The sequence below is a fragment of the Symphalangus syndactylus genome, chromosome 8 (genome assembly GCF_028878055.3).
Source record: "Symphalangus syndactylus isolate Jambi chromosome 8, NHGRI_mSymSyn1-v2.1_pri, whole genome shotgun sequence".
In the NCBI taxonomy this organism is placed as follows: domain Eukaryota; kingdom Metazoa; phylum Chordata; class Mammalia; order Primates; family Hylobatidae; genus Symphalangus; species Symphalangus syndactylus.
The window spans coordinates 61,621,505-61,641,945 of NC_072430.2; the positions used below are offsets into that span (position 1 = coordinate 61,621,505).

Consider the following 20,441-nt stretch of genomic DNA (forward strand, 5'->3'; position numbering starts at 1 on the left):
AATCTTAGACACTGAAAAAAGTATATTTTGGGTAGTACTCACAGTCCAGCTGATTAAACTCAACTAAAACTTATCAAGTATAAAGGCATACAAGGCTAGGCGCAGTGGCTCACGCCTGTAATCCCAACACTTTGGGAGGCCGAGATGGGCGGATCACAAGGTCAGGAGATCAAGACCATCCTGGCTAACACGGTGAAACCCCGTCTCTACTAAAAATACAAAAAAAATTAGCCAGGCGTGGTGGTACACGCCTGTAGTCCCAGCTACTCGGGAGGCTGAGGCAAGACAATCACTTGAACCCGGGAGGTGGAGGTTGCAGTGAGCCGAGATCGTGACACTGCACTCCAGCCTGGGCGACAGAGCGAGACTCCATCTCAAAAAAAAAAAAAAAAGCATATAAGATTTTGGAGACAATCCAATCAGGAAGCATAGGATGATTAAGGAAAACCATTCTACCACTGAATATCCAGATATGAGTAAGTTAGTTTAGCTCTACCTCTACCCTGTATCACCTTGTTTAAGTCAATACAAACAAATTTGGAAAACTTACTACAATTGATCTGGATGTGAAAGATATCAATTTCACAGGGCTATTAAAATAGGCAAAGAGCAACATCTCAATTTGAGGTTATATTCAGGTTATAAATCGTGAAAAGACTTCCTACCTCCCTCCCACAAAAAAACTTACAGGTTAAAGTCAAATAAGAAACTTAGGGCCCTTAGGAGTTTTGAGATAATCAGTATTTTCATATTTTCTAAAACACCACTTGAAATCAAGAAGCTGTAATTTTCATTATACTTCTATTCAACTCATGAAAAGGAAATAGTAAAAGGAAATGAGATAAATGGTACTTACAAGTTCTGAAGCTCCTGAACTTGGGAAGTGATAGATAACTGAAATACAAAGGACAGAAAAATCAATTAATAATCCTTTCAATTTAACTTATTAAGCTTTATAAGTCTTTATAATGTGTACACTTCAAATTACAAGGAAACTAGCTGAATTTTTCACGACAAAATGAGATGTGTTTTGAGTTTACCTCCTCTTGACTCCAATAACAGGAAAATTAATAAACTAAAAACAATAAGGGGGAGGGACAAGGAAAATAGTTATGAATAATAAGTCTAACTAATGTGATGCTTTTTTTCTTTAGGCTAGTCAAGTGAAGCAGTGGGATGGAGAAGGAATAAAGAAATCTGCAACTGGTTGTGATCAATCAGTTGTAAACACCACTGCACTCAGACCAGCCATACTTCTACAGTAGTGAAAATTAGAATATTAACTCTCCACACACCTCCCTACCGTATCAGAGCTCTTCTCCATCCCAGTTTTCAAGGCCAACTACTCAACAGTACTCTATGATGTCCTTTTTTAATTTTTTCTTAATCATACACAGTCTGATAATACCTTTTATCCTCCACTCTCTTCTCACAGGCCTTTCAGAATCTTGGCTTAGATGTCAGTTCCTCAGGAGGAGACTTTCCTGAACTCTCAATCTATATTAGAAAAGTATGATCTTTTCATCCTACCCGTTTCACTCAACACATTATCTCCAATCACCAGCTAGTGATCCACCAATCACGAGTACAGTGCTTTGACTGGTACTGCGTTGACAATAAATATTGCTGAATGAATCTATGAGATGAATGAATCATCTCTTCAATGAAATCTCACCATTTTTTCACGAAAGCCTTATCAGATTAAAATCAGCAAAACTCATCAATTTCCAGTAATCACTTCTACGTCTGAAATCCCAATGAAACTTGTACTTTGTTCTAAGGCAGAGATCGAGCAATGTATATTCAAGTAACATTTTGGTCCATGCAGTTTTCTTTTAAAAGGGGGCAGGGGGATTAAAAAAACTGCCAAACTGTTTCGTGTTTCATTTTTAATTGGCAAACTAAAATGAAACATTAACACAAAAAATGTTCTAGAAAATAACCATTAACAATTAAAATTTTTAAGATATACAGATTAAAATATCAAGAATACGTTCTCAAATCAGGCAAAAAATAAAATTAAAAGCACATAACCCAATATACTTACAGCATACTACTAAAAGTTTTTTCTGAGTAACAAGAAAAAAATCAAATAGCTCATAAATAACACATAACTAATAAATCTGTCATGCTATGGCTCTGGGATTTTTACCTGTTGAGCCTTTTCAAGCTGGACATTTCCTATTTCTTCTTTTAGAGCCTTTATTTCCTGTTTCAAATCCTTGACAATGACAAAACAGACAAGATTGGACAATGGAAACACAGAAATTGACATAAAATGCAATGCACAGACAAACACATGAAATTAAATGATATTAACTAAAGTTGATAAACAAAAACATAAAACACAGTTCTCTGTCTCCCAATACCTGAACAGTTTTCTCCTTGTTAGCAACTTTGAGAAGTTCTGCCTCCAGAAGTTCTTCTACAGACTTGATCTTTCCATCTTTCTCGTGGATCCTTCAATAAAGAAATGCAGTATAATTTGATTAGAAATCACCAAGACCCACCAAGATATAAAAATAGCACCAAATAATGAAATGGCTCTCCAAATCAACCCTTTCCCATTTTAAATAAAATAGCAACATGTCTTTGTAGAATGGCCAGGGTGAACATAAAGCTCCTCCTAACAGACAGCTGAAGCCTATGCACACAAGAAGTCAGTTAAGTGCTTCAGAAGTACATCAGAAATATAGGATTTGTACCCTGAGGAACACAAAGGAGAATCAAGTTCCATTCAACTATACTGACTCCCACCCTCTGGAAATATATATATATATTTTTTAATTATACTGTATTTGGGAAAGCACAGCTAAGTTCTCTTATTCCATCAAGAAAAATTCTAGAGTGAAAGTTAAACATACATCAGCTGTCCCAACTGCACAATAAAACTAGATTTCTGAGCACACACACAAAAAAACGGACCAAAGAAGAAAAATCAGTTTATAATAATGTTATCACTTACACTTTCTTAAGTTCTTCAACTAGAGAGGCAAAAGAAACCTGCAAATAGGAAAAGTATCCTACTTAGTAATTTGTTCAAAATAGAAATGGGTCAGAAACAGAAATGCACACTATCCTTAGATTTTCCACTACAATCAAAATCCAAATGGGAAAAGCCCAGGCATTCTTTCGAGACTTTTCTAATGTCATAATAATGACAACAAATAGCATTTTGAACATAGGGAGCTTTAAGGTCACTTATAAATATGCCAAAAGAAAAAAATCATTAGATAAATATTAAAATTATTTAATCAATAATTCCAACCATAGAGAAAATACAACTAAGAAACTGCCTAATTTCAGGCAGCCTCTTTTACTAGAGTCTTGCTTTATATTTGTATACTTAGAACCTTTATATCACTCTAGTAAGAGGCAATGGCACCCTATCTGGAGTATTTGTCACAGTACCTGGCATACAATCAGTATTAAATTGCAGCCTCTATTACTGATTATCATTTATAAATTAAAACTATAATTGACATACTCCAACCTGGAGGAAGAGAAACAACAGACTTGTTTTTATGCAACAGTTTGCCCACTGTTTAAAAGAGAATGGGCTGGGCACAGTGCCTCATGCCTATAATTCCAACACTTTAGGAAGCTAAGGTGGGAGGACCACTTGAGGCCAGGAGTTTGTGACCAGTCTGGACAACATGTCGAGACCCTATCTCTACAAAAAGAATAAAATAAAAGCCGAGCATTGTGGCATGAGCCTATAGTCCTAGCTACTTAGAAGACTGAGGGAGGAGTTATTGGTTGAGCCCAGGAGTTCGAGGTTACAGTGAGTTATGATTGTACCACTGCACTCCAGCCTGGGCAAAAGAGCAAAACCCCGTTTCTTTTAATTTAAAAACAAACAAAAAAACAAACAAACAAAAAACACAGAGACAAAGAACAGTTGTAAAAATTTACTACATTACCTGATCATTTTGCTTAGCTTTTAAGTCTTGAACTTCTTTTGTCAGAGATGAATTTTCTGTTCTTATTGCCTTTTTCAAAGACACATAAGCAAAACATGCTTTTACTCTCTGAAATATACAGCTAGCTTCAAAATACATTAGTTTCTCATTTCTTTAGCTGCTTCTTTTCCACTCTGGAAGGCCCAAAACTCTCACTTTTTTCCATGTCTATAATTCTGTAACTTCTATAGCTACCCAAACAAATTTTTAACTCAATTACACCCACATATATTTCTACTCATATCTGGACAACCTCAAAAATACACAGTATACCACTTGTTAGTTAAGCTACTCCTCTCCCTAAATTCAAATACATCTTTTAACTTACTTCTTCCAGCAACCTTTTCCCAATCAAGTTAGTTAAAGCTAATGACAACCATAAAATAAAATGGCAATCTCTTCTCTGGCCTCCAGTACCATTTCATGAATTAAGTCTGCTAGTTATCATTTGGTTATAATTAGGGTGCAAGTGGGGAAACTGACAAACTATAACAATAGTATCTACCTCATTAAGGCAGTCAATGTTATGCATTTTTAACTTCTAAAAAACCTTTAATAAAAAGAAGCATTATATAAATTTATAAATGTGAGAGGTACTATTAAGTTTAAGATCTATGGGAAAAACCTTACACAAATTACAGTGAAATCCTTTTATGTTACTGAATAATCACAAGGAAAACAAAACTACAAAATGCTTTACATTCAGCTCCTCCTCTTTAGTTGCCACCTGAATAAGTCCAGTTTCAAGTAATTCTTCTACAGTCTTTAACTTCTCATCTTTTTCTTGAATGCTGAAATTATAAATTTGTAACACATGTATTAACTATTTTTCAAGGTTAATGATTTTTTTTTGTTTTTTTTCTGAGACGGAGTCTCGCTCTGTCGCCCAGGCTGGAGTGCAGTGGTGCAATCTCGGTTCACTGCAAGCTCCGCCTCCTGGGTTCACGTCATTCTCCTGCCTCAGCCTCCCGAGTAGCTGGGACTACAGGCGCCCGCCACCACGCCCGGCTAATTTTTTGTATTTTTAGTAGAGACGGGGTTTCACCGTGTTAGCCAGGATGGTCTCGATATCCTGACCTCGTGATCCACCCGCCTTGGCCTCCCAAAGTGCTGGGGATTACAGGCGTCAGCCACCACGCCTGGTTGTTTTTTTGTTTGTTTGTTTGTTTTTTGAGACAGAGTTTCACTCTTGTCGCCCAGGCTGGAGTGCAATGGTGCGATTTCGGCTCACTGCAACCTCTGCCTCCCATGTTCAAGCGATTCTCCTGCCTCAGCCTCCCAAGTAGCTGGGATTACAGGCATGCGCCACCATGCCTGGCTAATTTTGTATATTTGGTATAAACAGGGTTTGCCATGTTGGCCAGGTTGGTTTTGAACCCCTGACCTCACAGGTGATCCACCCGCCTCAGCCTCCCAAAGTGCTGGGATTACAGGTGTGAGCCACCACGCCCGGCCAGTTAATTATATTATTTCTAATCATTTTAAATGGATCAACTCCTTTGTCCATCATTTCTTACAAACTTTTAATTCTAGAAAGGTTTCTAGGGATCTTTGATCATGGTCTGAGGATACTTCCTCTTTACAAGTAAAACGTACTCAAGTAATTCATGCTTACATGCTAGCCTCAACAAGTAAAATTACTGCCACACATGAAACCCACCAATGTTAATGTAAGTCCAAATCGACAGCATACTACATTTTCTTCCATTACAAAGTTTAAAGAGAATTTTAAAACTGTAATTAATGTAGTTAATTTGGTAGAAGCAACTCATCAAAACATAAAAAGAAAACTAAACTCTTACCATTTTTCCAGTTGTTCCACAACATCTTTATTAGGCTAAAATAAAAATCACCAAAAAAAGTTTAACTTTATCAAATTTGCATGAAGTAAAACCAGATGAGAAATGTAATTCTGTGAAAATTGTTTAGGGTTATTAAATAGATACAAAATTTAGGACAATAACTTATCTGAAGACTGGATAACGAAAGAATTCAGAAAACACAAAACAAAGAGATACATCTACACAAGACACAGAAAAAGTAGTAGTGTAAAATGGGCTGGCAAAATGAATTAGTATCTTATGAAAAAAATCTTAATCACTAGGAAAGATAACCTTAAGACAATCTGCCTCACACTTCCTTTACATTAATTCAATTCTTCAAATACAAAGAATCCAGACTCTAAGACCTCGCAAGTCCAAAAAAAAAGGAAAGAAAAGAAGAAAAGAGAAGGAAAGAGAAAGAGAGAAAGAAAGAAAAGGAAAGAAAGACAGACAAACAGGGGCTCTTTTAATTGATTTTTTTTCTATACTAAGGTGTTACATTTACATAGACAAGTGCACAAATCCTGTTCACAGCTCAGTGAATTTTGGTAGATAGATATTATGTAACTACCAACCAGATCAAGATATAAAATGTTTTAAAACTGATTGTAAATTGCAAAAGCAACAGGAATACATTCTCTTTATAAAGCATTAGAACATGACATGTAAGGTGAGTCCCCTTTGAAACTTCTTCCCCTGGTACACACATAAGTCCCCAGTGTTAAAATTTATCTTATGTCCAAAGTGGGATTTCTCCCTCACTATTTCTCTTATCTTCAGACAGCCAAGAAGCCTGACCAAAGAGATTTAGGGTCTTTCTCCTAGAACATTCTCTTCTGTGCACCCCTTTCCCAATCTTGCTAGTTTCTTACTTTTTTTCCCAATCATTTTTGCTTTTCCCAATCTTATTACAATCATTTTTCACAAATGATATTAATTTTTCCATTGCCCTATCCAAGTCCTAAAATTCCACTCTGTACATATTTATGAAATTAAACCCTTCTCTTTAATGCCTAAGTTTAGGCCCTCAGCTTAGTCATCTCAAATATCATAATACCCTAATTCTTCTCTCTGCTTCTAGTTCATAAGAATTGTTTTGTAGGAGGCACAGGAAAAAACTTCCCAGTGGGAAAAAATAATTCAAACATGAGAAGGGAAATAGGAGTTGTCAAAAGTACATTAAATCAGGTTTATACTATGAAAAACAAATCATGCATTAAGCCTTTAAATCATTCATGAAGATGGTTTTCGTCCATCTTTATTTTCAATGAATGCCATCACACAAAAAGATATAACACTATTAAGTCTAAGTTACCTGCACCTTAACCATTTACTGTATTGTACCTTTAGTTACTCCTACCTACCAGAGTATTCTTTCTAAAATGTTAGGCTAAATGCTCATTTATCCTTGCAACACTCTTTAGTGGCTTACCCACATGCTGCATCAGGTTCATGGTTCTCACACAGCATACAAAGCCCTTCATAATTAGGTCTTAGCAAATCTTTCTCTACTCCTTACATCCTTCCTGTATTTTGTACTTCTGCAATATACCAATACTCTGAATATGCCAATCTTGCCACACTGTCATGTCTTTGAACACTGTATTCCCTCAGCCTGGACTGCCTCTTAGCTCTTTGGCAAATTCATGCTCATTTTTCAAAATCAGGTTTAGTTGTTCCCTGTGTTACCTCCCAATCTCCTTCAAATATTAATAGAATGCATTATCTCTTCCTCTAAACCTGTACACAGAGTTCAGAAACTTCATTCACCATAACTTTCTGTTTAACACATCTATCTCCATATTAGGAGGGCAAGAATCAAGTCTCATTCATCTCTGTAACCTCAGCATGTAGCTAAGTACCTAGCATATACTCAACTAGTAAATAAGTATTTGATGAATTTTTTTTAATGAAGTTCCAGTTTAGAAAGTATTCTTGGTCTCCAGCTCATCAAATACTCTATTGCATAAAACTGACCCAGCTTAGTTTGCATCTCCTCCAACATTTTTACTTTACTTCATACTTTATTGGTTTAATCCAATCCTACTGTTTCCTCCCCTAGATGATTTCCAAAACTATACCATATACAATAAATTCTTCTGCAATACAATTTAACAACACAGCAGGGCAAAAAGAAGAAACTCTTATAGTTTTTACTTAATAATCTTGATCACTGAATCTTAAAAATCTACTGGAATAAGAATAAAGAAGTCATGCTGCTCCTTCACTAAAAGTCAGAATGTGCAAAAAAAAAAAAAAAAAAAAAAAGTCTTATTCTGAGTAAATGAAATACTAGTAAATGACTTATTTGCATTATCTGACCATCTGCAAGCCTAAATCCAAATGCAGCCTTCCCTCCTTTAGGGTATCAACAGGTTAACTTACTTGGTACCTGTACCTGTTGTCTTTCTGCTTCCTACACCTGAAGAAACAAAACTTGGCACCATTATTGGTTTCTGCTTTCATACGCTCAATCTTTTCCTCCAGAATAAAAATCCATGGGGTAAATGGACTGAAATTTTTACATAACTAAACTGTTCAATCTCTCAACTGTCACTTGGAATTCTTACTGTGGGATAGAAAGGGGTTAAAGAAAAGTGGAAATGACAGAAATTGAGATTATACCAATCTTTTCTCTTCTTTCACTAGCAACAACAATAAAAGACTAGAGGAAATGCCACAAAAATGATTCTTTGTCTGCCAAGATGAAAGAAGTCACAACTATAACCAAAACCTCAGTCATACGCTTTCTAGACTATTAATAAAAAGCTTTCAGAGTCAGAAGAACAATTCTAAGAATTACCCAACAGATCTTAAATTAGTATCACAAAATGAGTTTCCCCCTTATCAAATAATTCTTTTAAATAATTCAAAAAATGTGGCTGTAAAATTTTATCCTGTGAATTAATTATTCTTCATAACAAAAGCACATCTCATACTAAAAGTTGTCACTTTAACAGAACATCTAAAAGTACGCAGAAACATTATAATAAAAGGCTGATTTAATAAGATAGCAATAATATTAACTTTCATAAATATGATTGGGAATTTTACATAAGGTATTACAATGGCATTTCTCAAGGTATTATATGATTTCAAAGGAAAAGAAAAATTTAAGGCTGGTGGTTTTACTTTTATCTAATGATGGAAAATACCATTTTTAGCAAAGAACAAAAGTTTTCTATTTAATTAGAGTTGCCAGCACCTGGATACTACCAGAATACAAGAATTCTAGCACAGTTTCAGAAGTTTCTAAGCATTTGTTTTACCTCCATGAAGTTAATTTTAGAAAGGTTAAAACTTCACACACTGCTATCAGCATTTCAAAAATCTCTGGTAACTAACACACAGAAACTATACTCTGCTTTTCCAAGTAAGAACACACACACAAAAATCTATACATTTTATCTAATCCAAGTCACCAATGTTATATCTCACCACTGCTATTTAACAGTAAAAATTAAAAATGTTGCCAGCTAAACAACTAAACTGTAACCAGAGACTACAAGATACATTCTTATTTCAGAGATGGTAAGGGAGGGTGGGGGGAGAGAAATCTTATAATTGATATCATATCTTTTTTGTAAGCTATACCAGAAAAGGAAATAAGACAAGAATAAGCCTTAGCTGGGCACAGTGGCTCACATCTGTAATCTCAGCACTTTGGGAGGCCGAGGCAGGCAGATCACTTAAGGCCAGAAGTTCAAGACCAGCCTGGCTAATATTGCAAAATCCCGTCTCTGCTAAAAATACAAAAATTAGCGGAGCATGGTGGCATATGCCTGTAGTCCCAGCTACTCAGGAGACTGAGGCATGAGAATGGCTTTAACCTGGGAGGTGGAGGATACAGTGAGCCAAGATAGTGCTACTGAACTCCAGCCTGGGAAACAGAGGAAGACTCTGTCTCAAGAAGAAAAAAAAAAAAAAGAAAAGAATAAGCCTTAAAAGCCATTTAAACTAAATATCATCTCTTCAGCATTGTCTCCTCTATTACCTTTAGTTTACAAGGGTAAAGTAAATACAAAGTAAGTAGTAAGACTAGGTAATAATGCACTTAATATCATATGGGGAGGTAGAATAAATGGATTATTTCTTGACAAGTTAACAAAATACTTCCAGAGGCACAGCTACTTACACCAGCTCAGTATCTGCATAAATGTAAATTTTAAAATAAATGAAAGAATGCATGCATTTGCTAAAGAAGTGCTATCATTTGCAATAGCTTTACATTTCAGCTTCCAATAAAAGTACAATCCAAAAACTTAATATTAGGAACAAACGCAAACCTTCTATTCTAATGTGTCATCAAGAGTTTGTGTTTTATTAATAAATTGTAAGAGCTGCGTAGAAGAAGAGTATGAAGGCAGCACTTAGGAATAGGCAGAGAACAGATACCATTGGGCTCTAATTTATGGAACCATGCTTATTCAAAGCTGCTATAGTTTTGATGCCTTGCTATAAATATAAAATGAATAGTGACGGTGGCAGGGGATGGAGATGAGATAGATAAAATAAACACTCTAAGGGAAAAGAATTAAGGTTTAGATACCTGCCATAAACAAAGCACTAGGCTAGGCACCATACATAAGCTTCTCCTTTCAAATCTAACAACTTTATTGTGTAAATATAATATAATCTCCATGTGAAAGGCTTAGAATGAGAGGTGTCACAAAGGTTAAGCTATTTGATCAGCATCACACTGCTTTTAAGTGCTAGTAATAAGTTTCAACCTTTAAAGACACCATGCTCCCTAAAAGAAAAAGCTGAGGCTCCAAGTCTAAGGCAGGACATTTATTCTGAAAGTCAAATGTATCAAAATGGCTTAAATTATTTTTATGCATCCTATTACACGTTTTTGTTTTCCTGGAATGTGCTTTTGAGCAGATAGGCATTAGCTTCATCTTAGGGAGAATAAATTTCCTGAATTTAGATACAGGATGAATAGAAAGGCAGTAACAGATATATCTAAGCTTAAGCAAAATTTCTCAATCAGTAATTTGGTACCTAAATAAGAAGAACCAGATCTTGTTATATATCAAGTATTTCTACTTTGTAATTTAGGAAAAGCCTTACCTGTTCAGAAACAAGAGTCTGTAGCTTCTGAACTTCTGATTTTAATGCTTTGTTTTGGTCATTTAGAATCTGGAAGAAAGAATCTCAATTTACTGTTTTATTAAGAAAAAAGATAATAAAGCAATCATTTGAATGGGTTTTTGAACAATCAAACCTTTATCTCAGCTTTCAGTTCTCAAAGTGACAGGTGAATTATACACTGACATAATTCAAATTTCACTGGACAGAGAGATGCACCCTAGCACTTGGTTGACCATACCAGAAACTAGAACTACAGCAACAGTGGAGACAAATAAGACGGTCCCAAATAGAAACTATCAGCTGAGGAAACATTGGGGGCCAAAAATAAATCTCTAAGCTCTACTAAAAGAACAGATAATCTAGGGGGAAAGTCTAAGATAAAATTCATGGTTTGCATAAGTCCCCTAATAAACTACAGAAACACTGTTTCAGAGTGACTTCGCATAAAATGTAGTATTTCTGGAATCACTCAACTGAAAAGTATACAAGGTTGTTCTAAGAAACCTGAGTGTACAAGCTTAATCACACACCTTAAATTCTTCCATTTTGTTTGAAATTTCATGTTGTAGTTGCTCTTCCAGCAATCTTATTTTATCATCTTTAACATAAACACTATGAGGGTGAAAAAAAAAATTAAAATACTTCACACATTCAGAAAATCTACAGGAATTATGGGCACAACTATCAGTTATAAGCAGCAATATTTTCTGCAACAATTATACTTAAACATAAATGTATGAATGACTAGATGTACAATACTTTAGTCACCTTTGTTGTATCTTCTCCAATTCATGTGCAGCAGCAGCCTGTGTGTGGAATGAGAAGAAAATGATATCACTTCTCAGGAAGTGCTCAAAACTATTTTTTTCACTAATTTTTACATATTAAAAAGCTGTATTTCCATATATTTGAAGTTACAGCAATACCATATATTTCTGTAACATGTTTTGCTGTTCAATATTTTTTACTTCTTTTATTCTAGACTGTTTTCCATTCTTCATATACACTAACAAAAAGGTATATCCTTTTTGAATTAAATGGCTCAAATAAAACACTCAAACCAGCATAGTAAGATCATTTTAACTGCCTCCTGTGATATCTTGAAGTGATTAATTCATTGGATCAAACATTTATTTCAACATAAAAATAGTAACATCAAATCATGCACCCAAAGATAAGAAACCATGACATTTTTTACTTACACAATCAAATTGGGGCTCACAATATCAATGAAAATAAGAATATGCAAACTGAAATTCTGAGGTCAATGCTCAAAAGCAATAAAGATCTACCTGCTCATTTGCCAGGGCCTGTAATTTCTGCACTTCAGCTTTTAGTAAGAAATTCATATTCTGTATATCCTAGAACAAGGAAAAATAGCATTTAAAAGACTTAATACAATTGATTTTAAAGTTTGTAAAGCATCTTTTCTACAAAACAGTTAAGCAAATGTCTCAACTTACAAAATTTCCTAAATAATAAAGAGAAACCACCAATTCCTGTTATTTAGCATATTCCTATCAAATTATTGTAAATTATATCACATGAGAGAAGCCCTTTGAATTTTCCTCGTAGAGAGCTAGAGGATTTTGTAGTTTAGAAAAATAGTTATTTCAAATGAATTCTGGACTATTTTCCATTCTTCATATACGCTCACTATGTGGATCAAAGTAATTTAAATTTCAGTTCTGTAAAATATTGCAGCCATTTATACAAATTACTATACCTTAAGTTCCTCTTCTTTGCTTGTTAAATGATCACGTTCATTTGCTAAAGAATCTTCAGTCTGTTTTATCTGCTTATCCTTTTCTGCAATCCTTTAGAAGGAAAGACATTTGTACATTCAATAAACATTCAGAAGTCACAAATCAAAAGGATTTAAAGCCTTAAAAAGCATCATCCTTACTTCAGTAGTTCTCATATACCTTCCATTTCTATAGCCCCTTTCAGTTTACTAACAACTGTCATACACATTACTATAACTCCTTAAAATACATAACCCTATTTTAAAACTCGAGATAAAAGAGGTTAATTTGTTAAAGCTAAAAATGTCAAAACCAGATTTCAGATCTTCCGAACTCAAGTGATCAGTGTCTATGCAAAATTATACAGCACAAAAAAAGCACATAACTTTGTTTTGGGTATACTACCACAGAGCTGGACACAGAATAACTACAACTACTTATAAGACACAAAAACTAATTTACTTCCACTACTTTCTAAACAATTACCTCTTCCACATAACTGCTAACACCCAAATGAAAGTCTCCCCAATTCTTGTTATAATAAAAACATAAATAAAAGCAGAATATATAATGTTTAGGGACCCAACTCACTAATGGGAAAAATGGGAAAAAAAAAAAAAAAAAAAAAAAGCAAAAATTGCTCCAAATCTAGTTCAGAGTATTTTCTGAACAGGTCAGAGGTATAAAGTTAATCATAAGTGTCGCATCTAACAAGTATCAGTTAGTGGTGACTACACAATTATAAGAGTGTGAAAAGGTAGGCTTACACTTTATGTAATTCTTCTGCTAGAACTGAAGCGGAGGTCTAAGAAAGAAAAATAGTGTCAACATAAAAGTATTTAAGAGAAAGCTTTAAAGCTATACAATAATCATAACAGAGCTTTAAATTTTAAGAGAAGTTAATGTATATAAATTGTTAAGAAAGTATCTGGGGTCTGGCCCATGGTGAGTGTTCAATAAAGAGTAACTATCATTCTGAAAGCAAGTTTGATCACCAACAGCCAGTAGTCAGGAATTACATATCACAAGACATTTAGAATAAAACAAGTTGACAGGCCTGGAAACTAAATAACTGACAAGCAACAAATGAGTAGGAAAAACAGCCAGAAAGGCCATGTCATCCTGTGTTTCTTCTCCTTAGTAACAACTTTTAATAATAAAATTATCCATTCCATGACTAATATAGTTTAGTAATACCCATCTTCATGTTTACTATTTAAAAGATTCTTACAGCATTCTCTATGTATTTAACTCCTGATAAATTTTTTAGAGCTACTTCTCAGCTGATAACTAAAGATCACAATTTAATTTGAGGTGGTAATTCACATATACATACACATCCACACCAGCACCCTTTCCTGCATTAATTCTTCCTCAATTACTTTAGACTATAATTTCTACAGATAAAGCAATTGGGAAAAATATATTTATATGGTCAAAGCTCTGGGAGTCTGAACTTCTCAGAACCTTAAAAACAAAATTTTAATGTTAAAACCACTCTTTATACAGAAATGTCAGACTTCTAAGCCAATACTTCTTGCTACAAATAACTCTCAGAATTTTCAAGTTGAAAAACTGAAGCTCAAAATTCACAATACTTAACTTGTTTTTATTTGATTTTCTTTATATTATTTATAAAGACCTGTATGTCACGTCAAAGAATAACAGGTCTTACACTATCACTTGAAAACTTTGGAAGGTTGAGTCACTAAACTGAGGTACAAATTTTCAATTGATCATTTTGCAAATATAATCTGTGATCTATGGTTACCATATTGTTCCCCCCTGCTGATATATTAGGATTTTCCAAAGCTGGCTGATATTTAATGAACATCTGTAATACATAAGTCACTATTCTAGACAGGATTTGGCCAATTCTCTCTCCTTGTTTTGTGACAGGATAGGGGACATTTTTGTATAATAAAAGCTCTCTAACCTTCCCCTCATCCAATTAGTTGGTATGGATTTCTTTCTTAGTGTTTTCCCTCAGCACCGTACATAATTAGCAAGTGTTTAGCACTCAGGATCATCATTTGTTGATTCATTGACTAGTCTCCCAGCTATTAATCCAGTAACTGGCACTCAACAGGCATTCAGATGAGTGTTTAAATGGCTGAAAGTTATTAATCATAAGCAATAAAAAAGCATCATTACCTGGGCTGCTATCTGGGAATGGAACTGCTGAATTTGAGCTTTCAAAGCCTCATTCTGCTCCAAAATATCCTTTCATAAATAGCAACCAAAAAGAGAAAAAGCATGCTAATAAATAACCCCATGTATATGAACACAATGTATTATAGGTACATCTGTTTATCTTTTTCTTTTTTTTTTTTGAGGTATTCTTAGATTCCAAAAGGCATTATTTTAAACAATGATTAGACATTCTGAGTTAGCTTATAAGACAGAAGTTAAAGATATGTTTGTGCTATTCATAATCTAATACAAAGAGCCTAAGACTGTGGGTGAGCACATCTTCAAACACACCATATTGTGACAAGTGCTCAAAGACAAAGTTATAATTATTCATCATCATTTCAGAATTAGGATAAGGTAGACCGTAGTCTCTCTTCTAGACACACAGATCTAATAACTGACCACCTGTATTTTTTTTAAAAAAAAAGAAGAAAAAATACCTGAACCTGCATCTGTAGAGACTCTTCTTTGTTCACCCTTTTCTGCTCTGATTCCATTAACTGCATTAGTCTTTGCTCCAACTGTTGTTTTGATACCAAGGTATCTGTAAGCTTACTATGCAGACTCTGTACTTCATTTTCTTTGGCCACAAATTTACTCTGTAAATCTGTAATAAAACATTACATTTTACAAAGGTCTCTTTCTTTGCCTAGTTACTCATACTCATCTTTAGCGTAGGCATTCTCTCCTCTAGAAAACCTTCTTTGAATCTCTCCTGCTTCCATTCTTGCATGCTTCTGTAGCAGGCTATACTTGTGTTTCATGGGAGAAAGGGAGTAGTAGAGAAATAAACAACACACATAACACGTACTCCATTATCTCCCAGATGGATCCATCAAATTAAGAGTAAATGAGTAAAAGTTAGCATGTATTAAATGGGCAGTTTTAAGTAAACTACTTGGGATGGTAATGCTCTGTTTTTCTCTTCAAAATAAGAAGTAAGTATTTTCTTGGGAAAAAAAAAAGAATTCACCAAAGAACCAAAGAGAATAACTACAGAAAAGAAACACACACAGCCAGGATCTCATTACCCTATCATGTACTGTAATTTTGCCTTCAACTTTAATGCTTCAGGCAAAGCTAGTAGGTAACTTATTTTAAAACCCTAACAAATGTCAAAGAAAGAAAGATACTCTGAAAGTATAAAAGCTATTTTTATTGAGCTATAACCAAAATGCCAAATTATACTTTCTTCACAGATGGAAGAGAGAGGAAATTTTACCCAAAATTATATACAAAGTTTACATGAATACCTCTTCCCCTTACCTTGCTGTGCTGCCTCATGTTCCGCTGTTCTCTTCCTGATGTAGCTCTGAACTTCTTCCCACCTTCTTTCAGCTTCTTGTAGTTGAACCTTGGTATTTTAAAGGGGAGAAAGGATAAATTAGCACAAACACAGAATTTCTACTTTGAAAAAGAGGGAAAAAAAGCATCCTCTACCTTTACTGTTGTATCATAAAACTGCTTATTGCAACTAGTCTCCTACATTTCAATAAGATAGGCAGATACACACAGTCTAAAAGCCATTTATTTATTTATCAGCCATAGCCATCCTATCCTCCAACATTACAGGGTTTACAGTTTGGAGATTATTTCAGACTCAATATTTGTGCTGAGTCTCTATCAAGATAGCTACTACTATATACATCTGATCCACTTAGCAATAACCTGTTTCCCACTAACCTTCCTTCAGCTGATAAGCTTCCGAAGGACAGGATGGTGTCTTTATTGCTAAATCTAAGTGGCTAAAAATTCTTATTTTGAGGTATTTTTATAACACAACACTCCAATCATGACTACAATCTTTAATGTCATTTATTTATCCATATCCACAGAGAACAGACTTCCATATCTATGCCAGTAGTAAACCCACCAGCAAGATCAATATTAAATAAAAGAAAGGATACTTATATCAATCTCCCAACAAGACTTAAGAAAAACAAAGGTTACTCACACTATTTTCCATATTCAATTACTCTTGAAGCCTTTTTAACTCCTACTCTGGAACTGGTATCAAAGTACAACTGTATCAGTGACCTACGTAGGAATCTATTATAATGAGGTAGCATTTAACTTACACAAATTGAACTACACTTTCAACAAATCTCCTCTTCAATAAAAGCAGGAATAGAGAATTATACTCATCATTCTATTCAATGTACATATGCTTCAGAATGCATATAAAATGAGATAAATGAATCTCCTCCTCCCTCAGTCAGCCTGAGAAAAGCCATGCATCTCTTCATAGTATAAGCATCTTACTGGACCAAGTGACACTCTGGCGTCTAAAGATACAGTATGTGACTTTTTGTACATCCTGGGTCGAGTGCAAGCCACTGGAACACTACTTAGTCTTGTGCTGAAGCAAAAGAAAACTACCTATTCCAGTGCTGAAAGAAAACTAGGTTCTACTGGACTTAATGAAAAATCCAAGCTATGGGTGATAAAGTGGTATTAAGGGTAATTTTTAACTACATGATTTCTGCCCTATACATGTAGACCCTAACCCCCATATATAAGATAAAATTCTACAATTTATACCTGTCAACCAGCTAACATCATTTACCATATCTTCAAACGGTCTTTAACCTCAAATTCAAGCCTATATTCAATTCTTTCAATAGGGCACATGCTTCTTTTTCTTTCATCAGGGCATAGCACTTAGACTACAGGTCCCATTAAGCTTCAAACTATATTTTTCAAACCTATATACACATTTAAGTCATCAAATTAAATACCTACTGATATGGTTAGGCACTGTGTCCCCACCCAAATCTCATCTTGAATTGTAATCCCCATAATCTCCATGTGTCAAGGGAGAGACCACATGGAGGTAACTGAATCATAGGCATGGTTTCCCCCATCCTGTTCTTGTCATAGTGAGTGAGTTCTCACAAGATCTGATGGTTTTATAAGGGAGTCTTCCCCCTCACTCGGCATTTCTCCTTCCTGCTGCTTCGTGAAGAAGAAGCTTTGCTTCTTCTTCACCTTCTGCCATGATTGTAAGTTTCCTGAGGCCTCCCCAGCCATGTTGAACCGTGAGTCAATGAAACCTCTTTCCTTAAAAATTTACCTAGTCTCGGGCAGTTCTTCATACCAGTATGAAAACGAACTAATACGCCTATATTATTCATGAAATGACAAATAAAGGTGAGAATATATCACCTTCAACTGAGTAACTGCTTGCTCAGCATTCTTCTTTTGGACTTCCTCTTGCTGTAGCTTTCCTGTTTTCTCAGTCAGCTCATTCACCAACCTAGCATAATCCTGGCGTAGTTTATTTAGTTCTGCAGACTGCCTGAAAACAGTAACTGGATTAGGAGCCTTCCATTATTACAAATATATATAAGAAATAAACAAAACATACTTTGTTTTGCTGAGCTGAGCTAGCAGTTCCATTTACAGCCCAACTGAAACAGAACACAAGTGACTACTAACAATAAAGTTTAGTTGTGTAATTCCTATATAATTCTAATGAGTTATTCAAATTCTAAAATCACTGTAAAATATCAAGAAAAATGGATGACCATAAATAGTGTCACCTTCAAACTAGTCTTCTGAAAACGTATTAAAAATCAACCAGTCAGGGTACTGTGTACCCGTATTACTAGTCTCTCTAAGGTACTACTTCTCAAAGTATGGCCTCAGAGCCAATCACTATCACAAGGAAAGTATCTTTTTTTTTTTTTGAGACGGAGTGTGGCTCTGTCGCCCAGGCTGGAGTGCAGTGGCGCAATCTGGGCTCACTGCAACCTCCACCTCCCAGGTTCAAGCGATTCTCCTAAGTCTCCCGAGTAGCTGAGATTACAGGTGTGTGCCACCAAGCCCAGCTAATTTTTGTATTTTTAGTAGAGACGGGGGTTTCACCACATTGGCCAGGCTGGTCTCAAACTCCTGATGTCAGGTGATCCGCCTGCCTCGGCCTCCCAAAGTGCTAGGATTACAGGTGTGAGCCACCACACCCAGCCCGAAAGTGTCTTAATATGTAGATTCCTGGGCTTTACCTCAGAGTCAGTGAATCATAACCTTTTAAGGGGAGGACTCAAGAATACACTTTTTAATTAGAATGCCAGGTGCTCTTCAGAATACTGAAGTTTTGGAGCTACTGTGAAATGGGACAGATGGTTTAAAAGTTTTACTCATAAGCTTGTAGACCATTCCATCGGTGGTACTAGTATTTATTACATAGTTTATATAAATATGTAATATATGATATATATTAATGTATTTGTATAAGTATATAATAGTATGACATTAATATAACATATATAGTTTACATATGTATAACTGAAGAAGTTCTTCACAAAGCAAAAGAGAATTGTTTTTAAAAGTAACTCATTTTAGAAATGTAAAAAAACAACAGTCTAGCCAATTACTATCAAACACTATTAATATTTTGATGATTCAAGAAAATACTCTGCCATTCAATTAAAAATAAGGTATTTGGAAACATACTTGCTTTCCAGTTGATTTGTAGTGTTGCTGACAGCATCTCTCAGTATACCATTTTCCTGCTTCAAGTGAGCGATCTCTGCCTCCATCTGCTCACGAACTTGCTGAAACTAAAATTATTTTACACATATAAAACTTAGAAAACAAAGACTGTCAAAGCTAACTTTTAAAATAAACTTTATTAAAATGAGAATGTAAAAAGCATCAATAGAATGAAGTTTGAATCAGTCTTCTCAAATATAAACAAATTTAAAAGAATTATATTTTGTTAGTGATGAATGCAAATCAAATACAAACTGTCACCACATTCAACAATATAAGTAGATGCTAGCTGCTACCATATTTGAAATACAAGATGAACATGCTTAGAGATGATGTTTCAGAACTAAATATGATTTAGGACTTCTTTCCTACCGAATAGATTCATACAGAATTAAGCTTGTCCTGATCTTATGTCAATTACATGTTAGCAATATTCTTAAAGTCTTTAGTAAGCCAAAGTTTAAAAGCTGAAAATATGTTTGGTACACTTTATATTCAGTTACAAATTGAGCCATAATCATACAGATAACACAAAAACTTGCTTGCTAAAATATTCTGACCTCTAATTTTTTTTCCAAGTTTTTACATTATAAAAATACATATAACATAAAACATACCATTTTAACCATTTTCAAGTATACAGTTCACTGGTATTAAATATATCCATAATGCTGTGTAATCATGACCACCATTCATCTCCATAACTCTCTTCATTGTGTAAAACACCTTCTACACCTTTTAACAAATAACTCCCATTCCTCTCCCTGCAGCCCCTGGCGACCACCACTCTTTCTTCTTCTAATTTTTAAATTTTGGATTAAAGAATCTAAAGATAAAGCACAATCACTCTTATATTTCATAAGAACATGTTTTTATATGAAATAATCTTATTAATAATTCTTTCAAAAGAAACTGTTGCTTATTAAGAGAAATTAAGGTATACGTTTCTATTTTTCACAGAAGTTATCATATGGAATCTACATCCTGACCTCTGTAAGTAATCAAGTAAAACAGGATGAATCACTTAAATACCTTTCACCTTCAACAAAAGATGCTGCTACAAGTATCTGACTAATTTTCAAATTAACAGGAATTAGGAATTAAGAAGAAAAGATCACTTGAGACTAGGA

The 20,441-nt window shown here is 34.6% G+C and overlaps 1 protein-coding gene across 31 annotated transcripts in view; it reads right to left on the reverse strand.

Annotated features, from left to right (window-relative positions):
- KTN1 (kinectin 1) overlaps window positions 1–20,441 on the reverse strand; it is a 105,168-nt gene that overhangs the window by 32,326 nt on the left and 52,401 nt on the right. For 19 of the 31 annotated variants that reach the window (XM_063645561.1, XM_063645558.1, XM_063645555.1 and 16 more), the window contains 18 exons: window positions 19,273–19,379; window positions 17,983–18,115; window positions 16,084–16,171; window positions 15,258–15,424; window positions 14,779–14,847; window positions 13,392–13,429; window positions 12,606–12,696; window positions 12,172–12,240; window positions 11,648–11,685; window positions 11,410–11,491; window positions 10,859–10,927; window positions 5,765–5,799; window positions 4,663–4,753; window positions 3,924–3,992; window positions 2,966–3,003; window positions 2,370–2,460; window positions 2,153–2,221; window positions 857–894 (listed from right to left, as the gene is read on the reverse strand). In XM_063645561.1, coding sequence (XP_063501631.1) covers window positions 857–894; window positions 2,153–2,221; window positions 2,370–2,460; window positions 2,966–3,003; window positions 3,924–3,992; window positions 4,663–4,753; window positions 5,765–5,799; window positions 10,859–10,927; window positions 11,410–11,491; window positions 11,648–11,685; window positions 12,172–12,240; window positions 12,606–12,696; window positions 13,392–13,429; window positions 14,779–14,847; window positions 15,258–15,424; window positions 16,084–16,171; window positions 17,983–18,115; window positions 19,273–19,379 — 1,382 coding nt within the window. The remainder of the gene's footprint in view (window positions 1–856; window positions 895–2,152; window positions 2,222–2,369; window positions 2,461–2,965; window positions 3,004–3,923; window positions 3,993–4,662; window positions 4,754–5,764; window positions 5,800–10,858; window positions 10,928–11,409; window positions 11,492–11,647; window positions 11,686–12,171; window positions 12,241–12,605; window positions 12,697–13,391; window positions 13,430–14,778; window positions 14,848–15,257; window positions 15,425–16,083; window positions 16,172–17,982; window positions 18,116–19,272; window positions 19,380–20,441) is intronic. The other 12 variants (XM_063645560.1, XM_063645557.1, XM_063645556.1 and 9 more) reach the window with 2 other exon arrangements.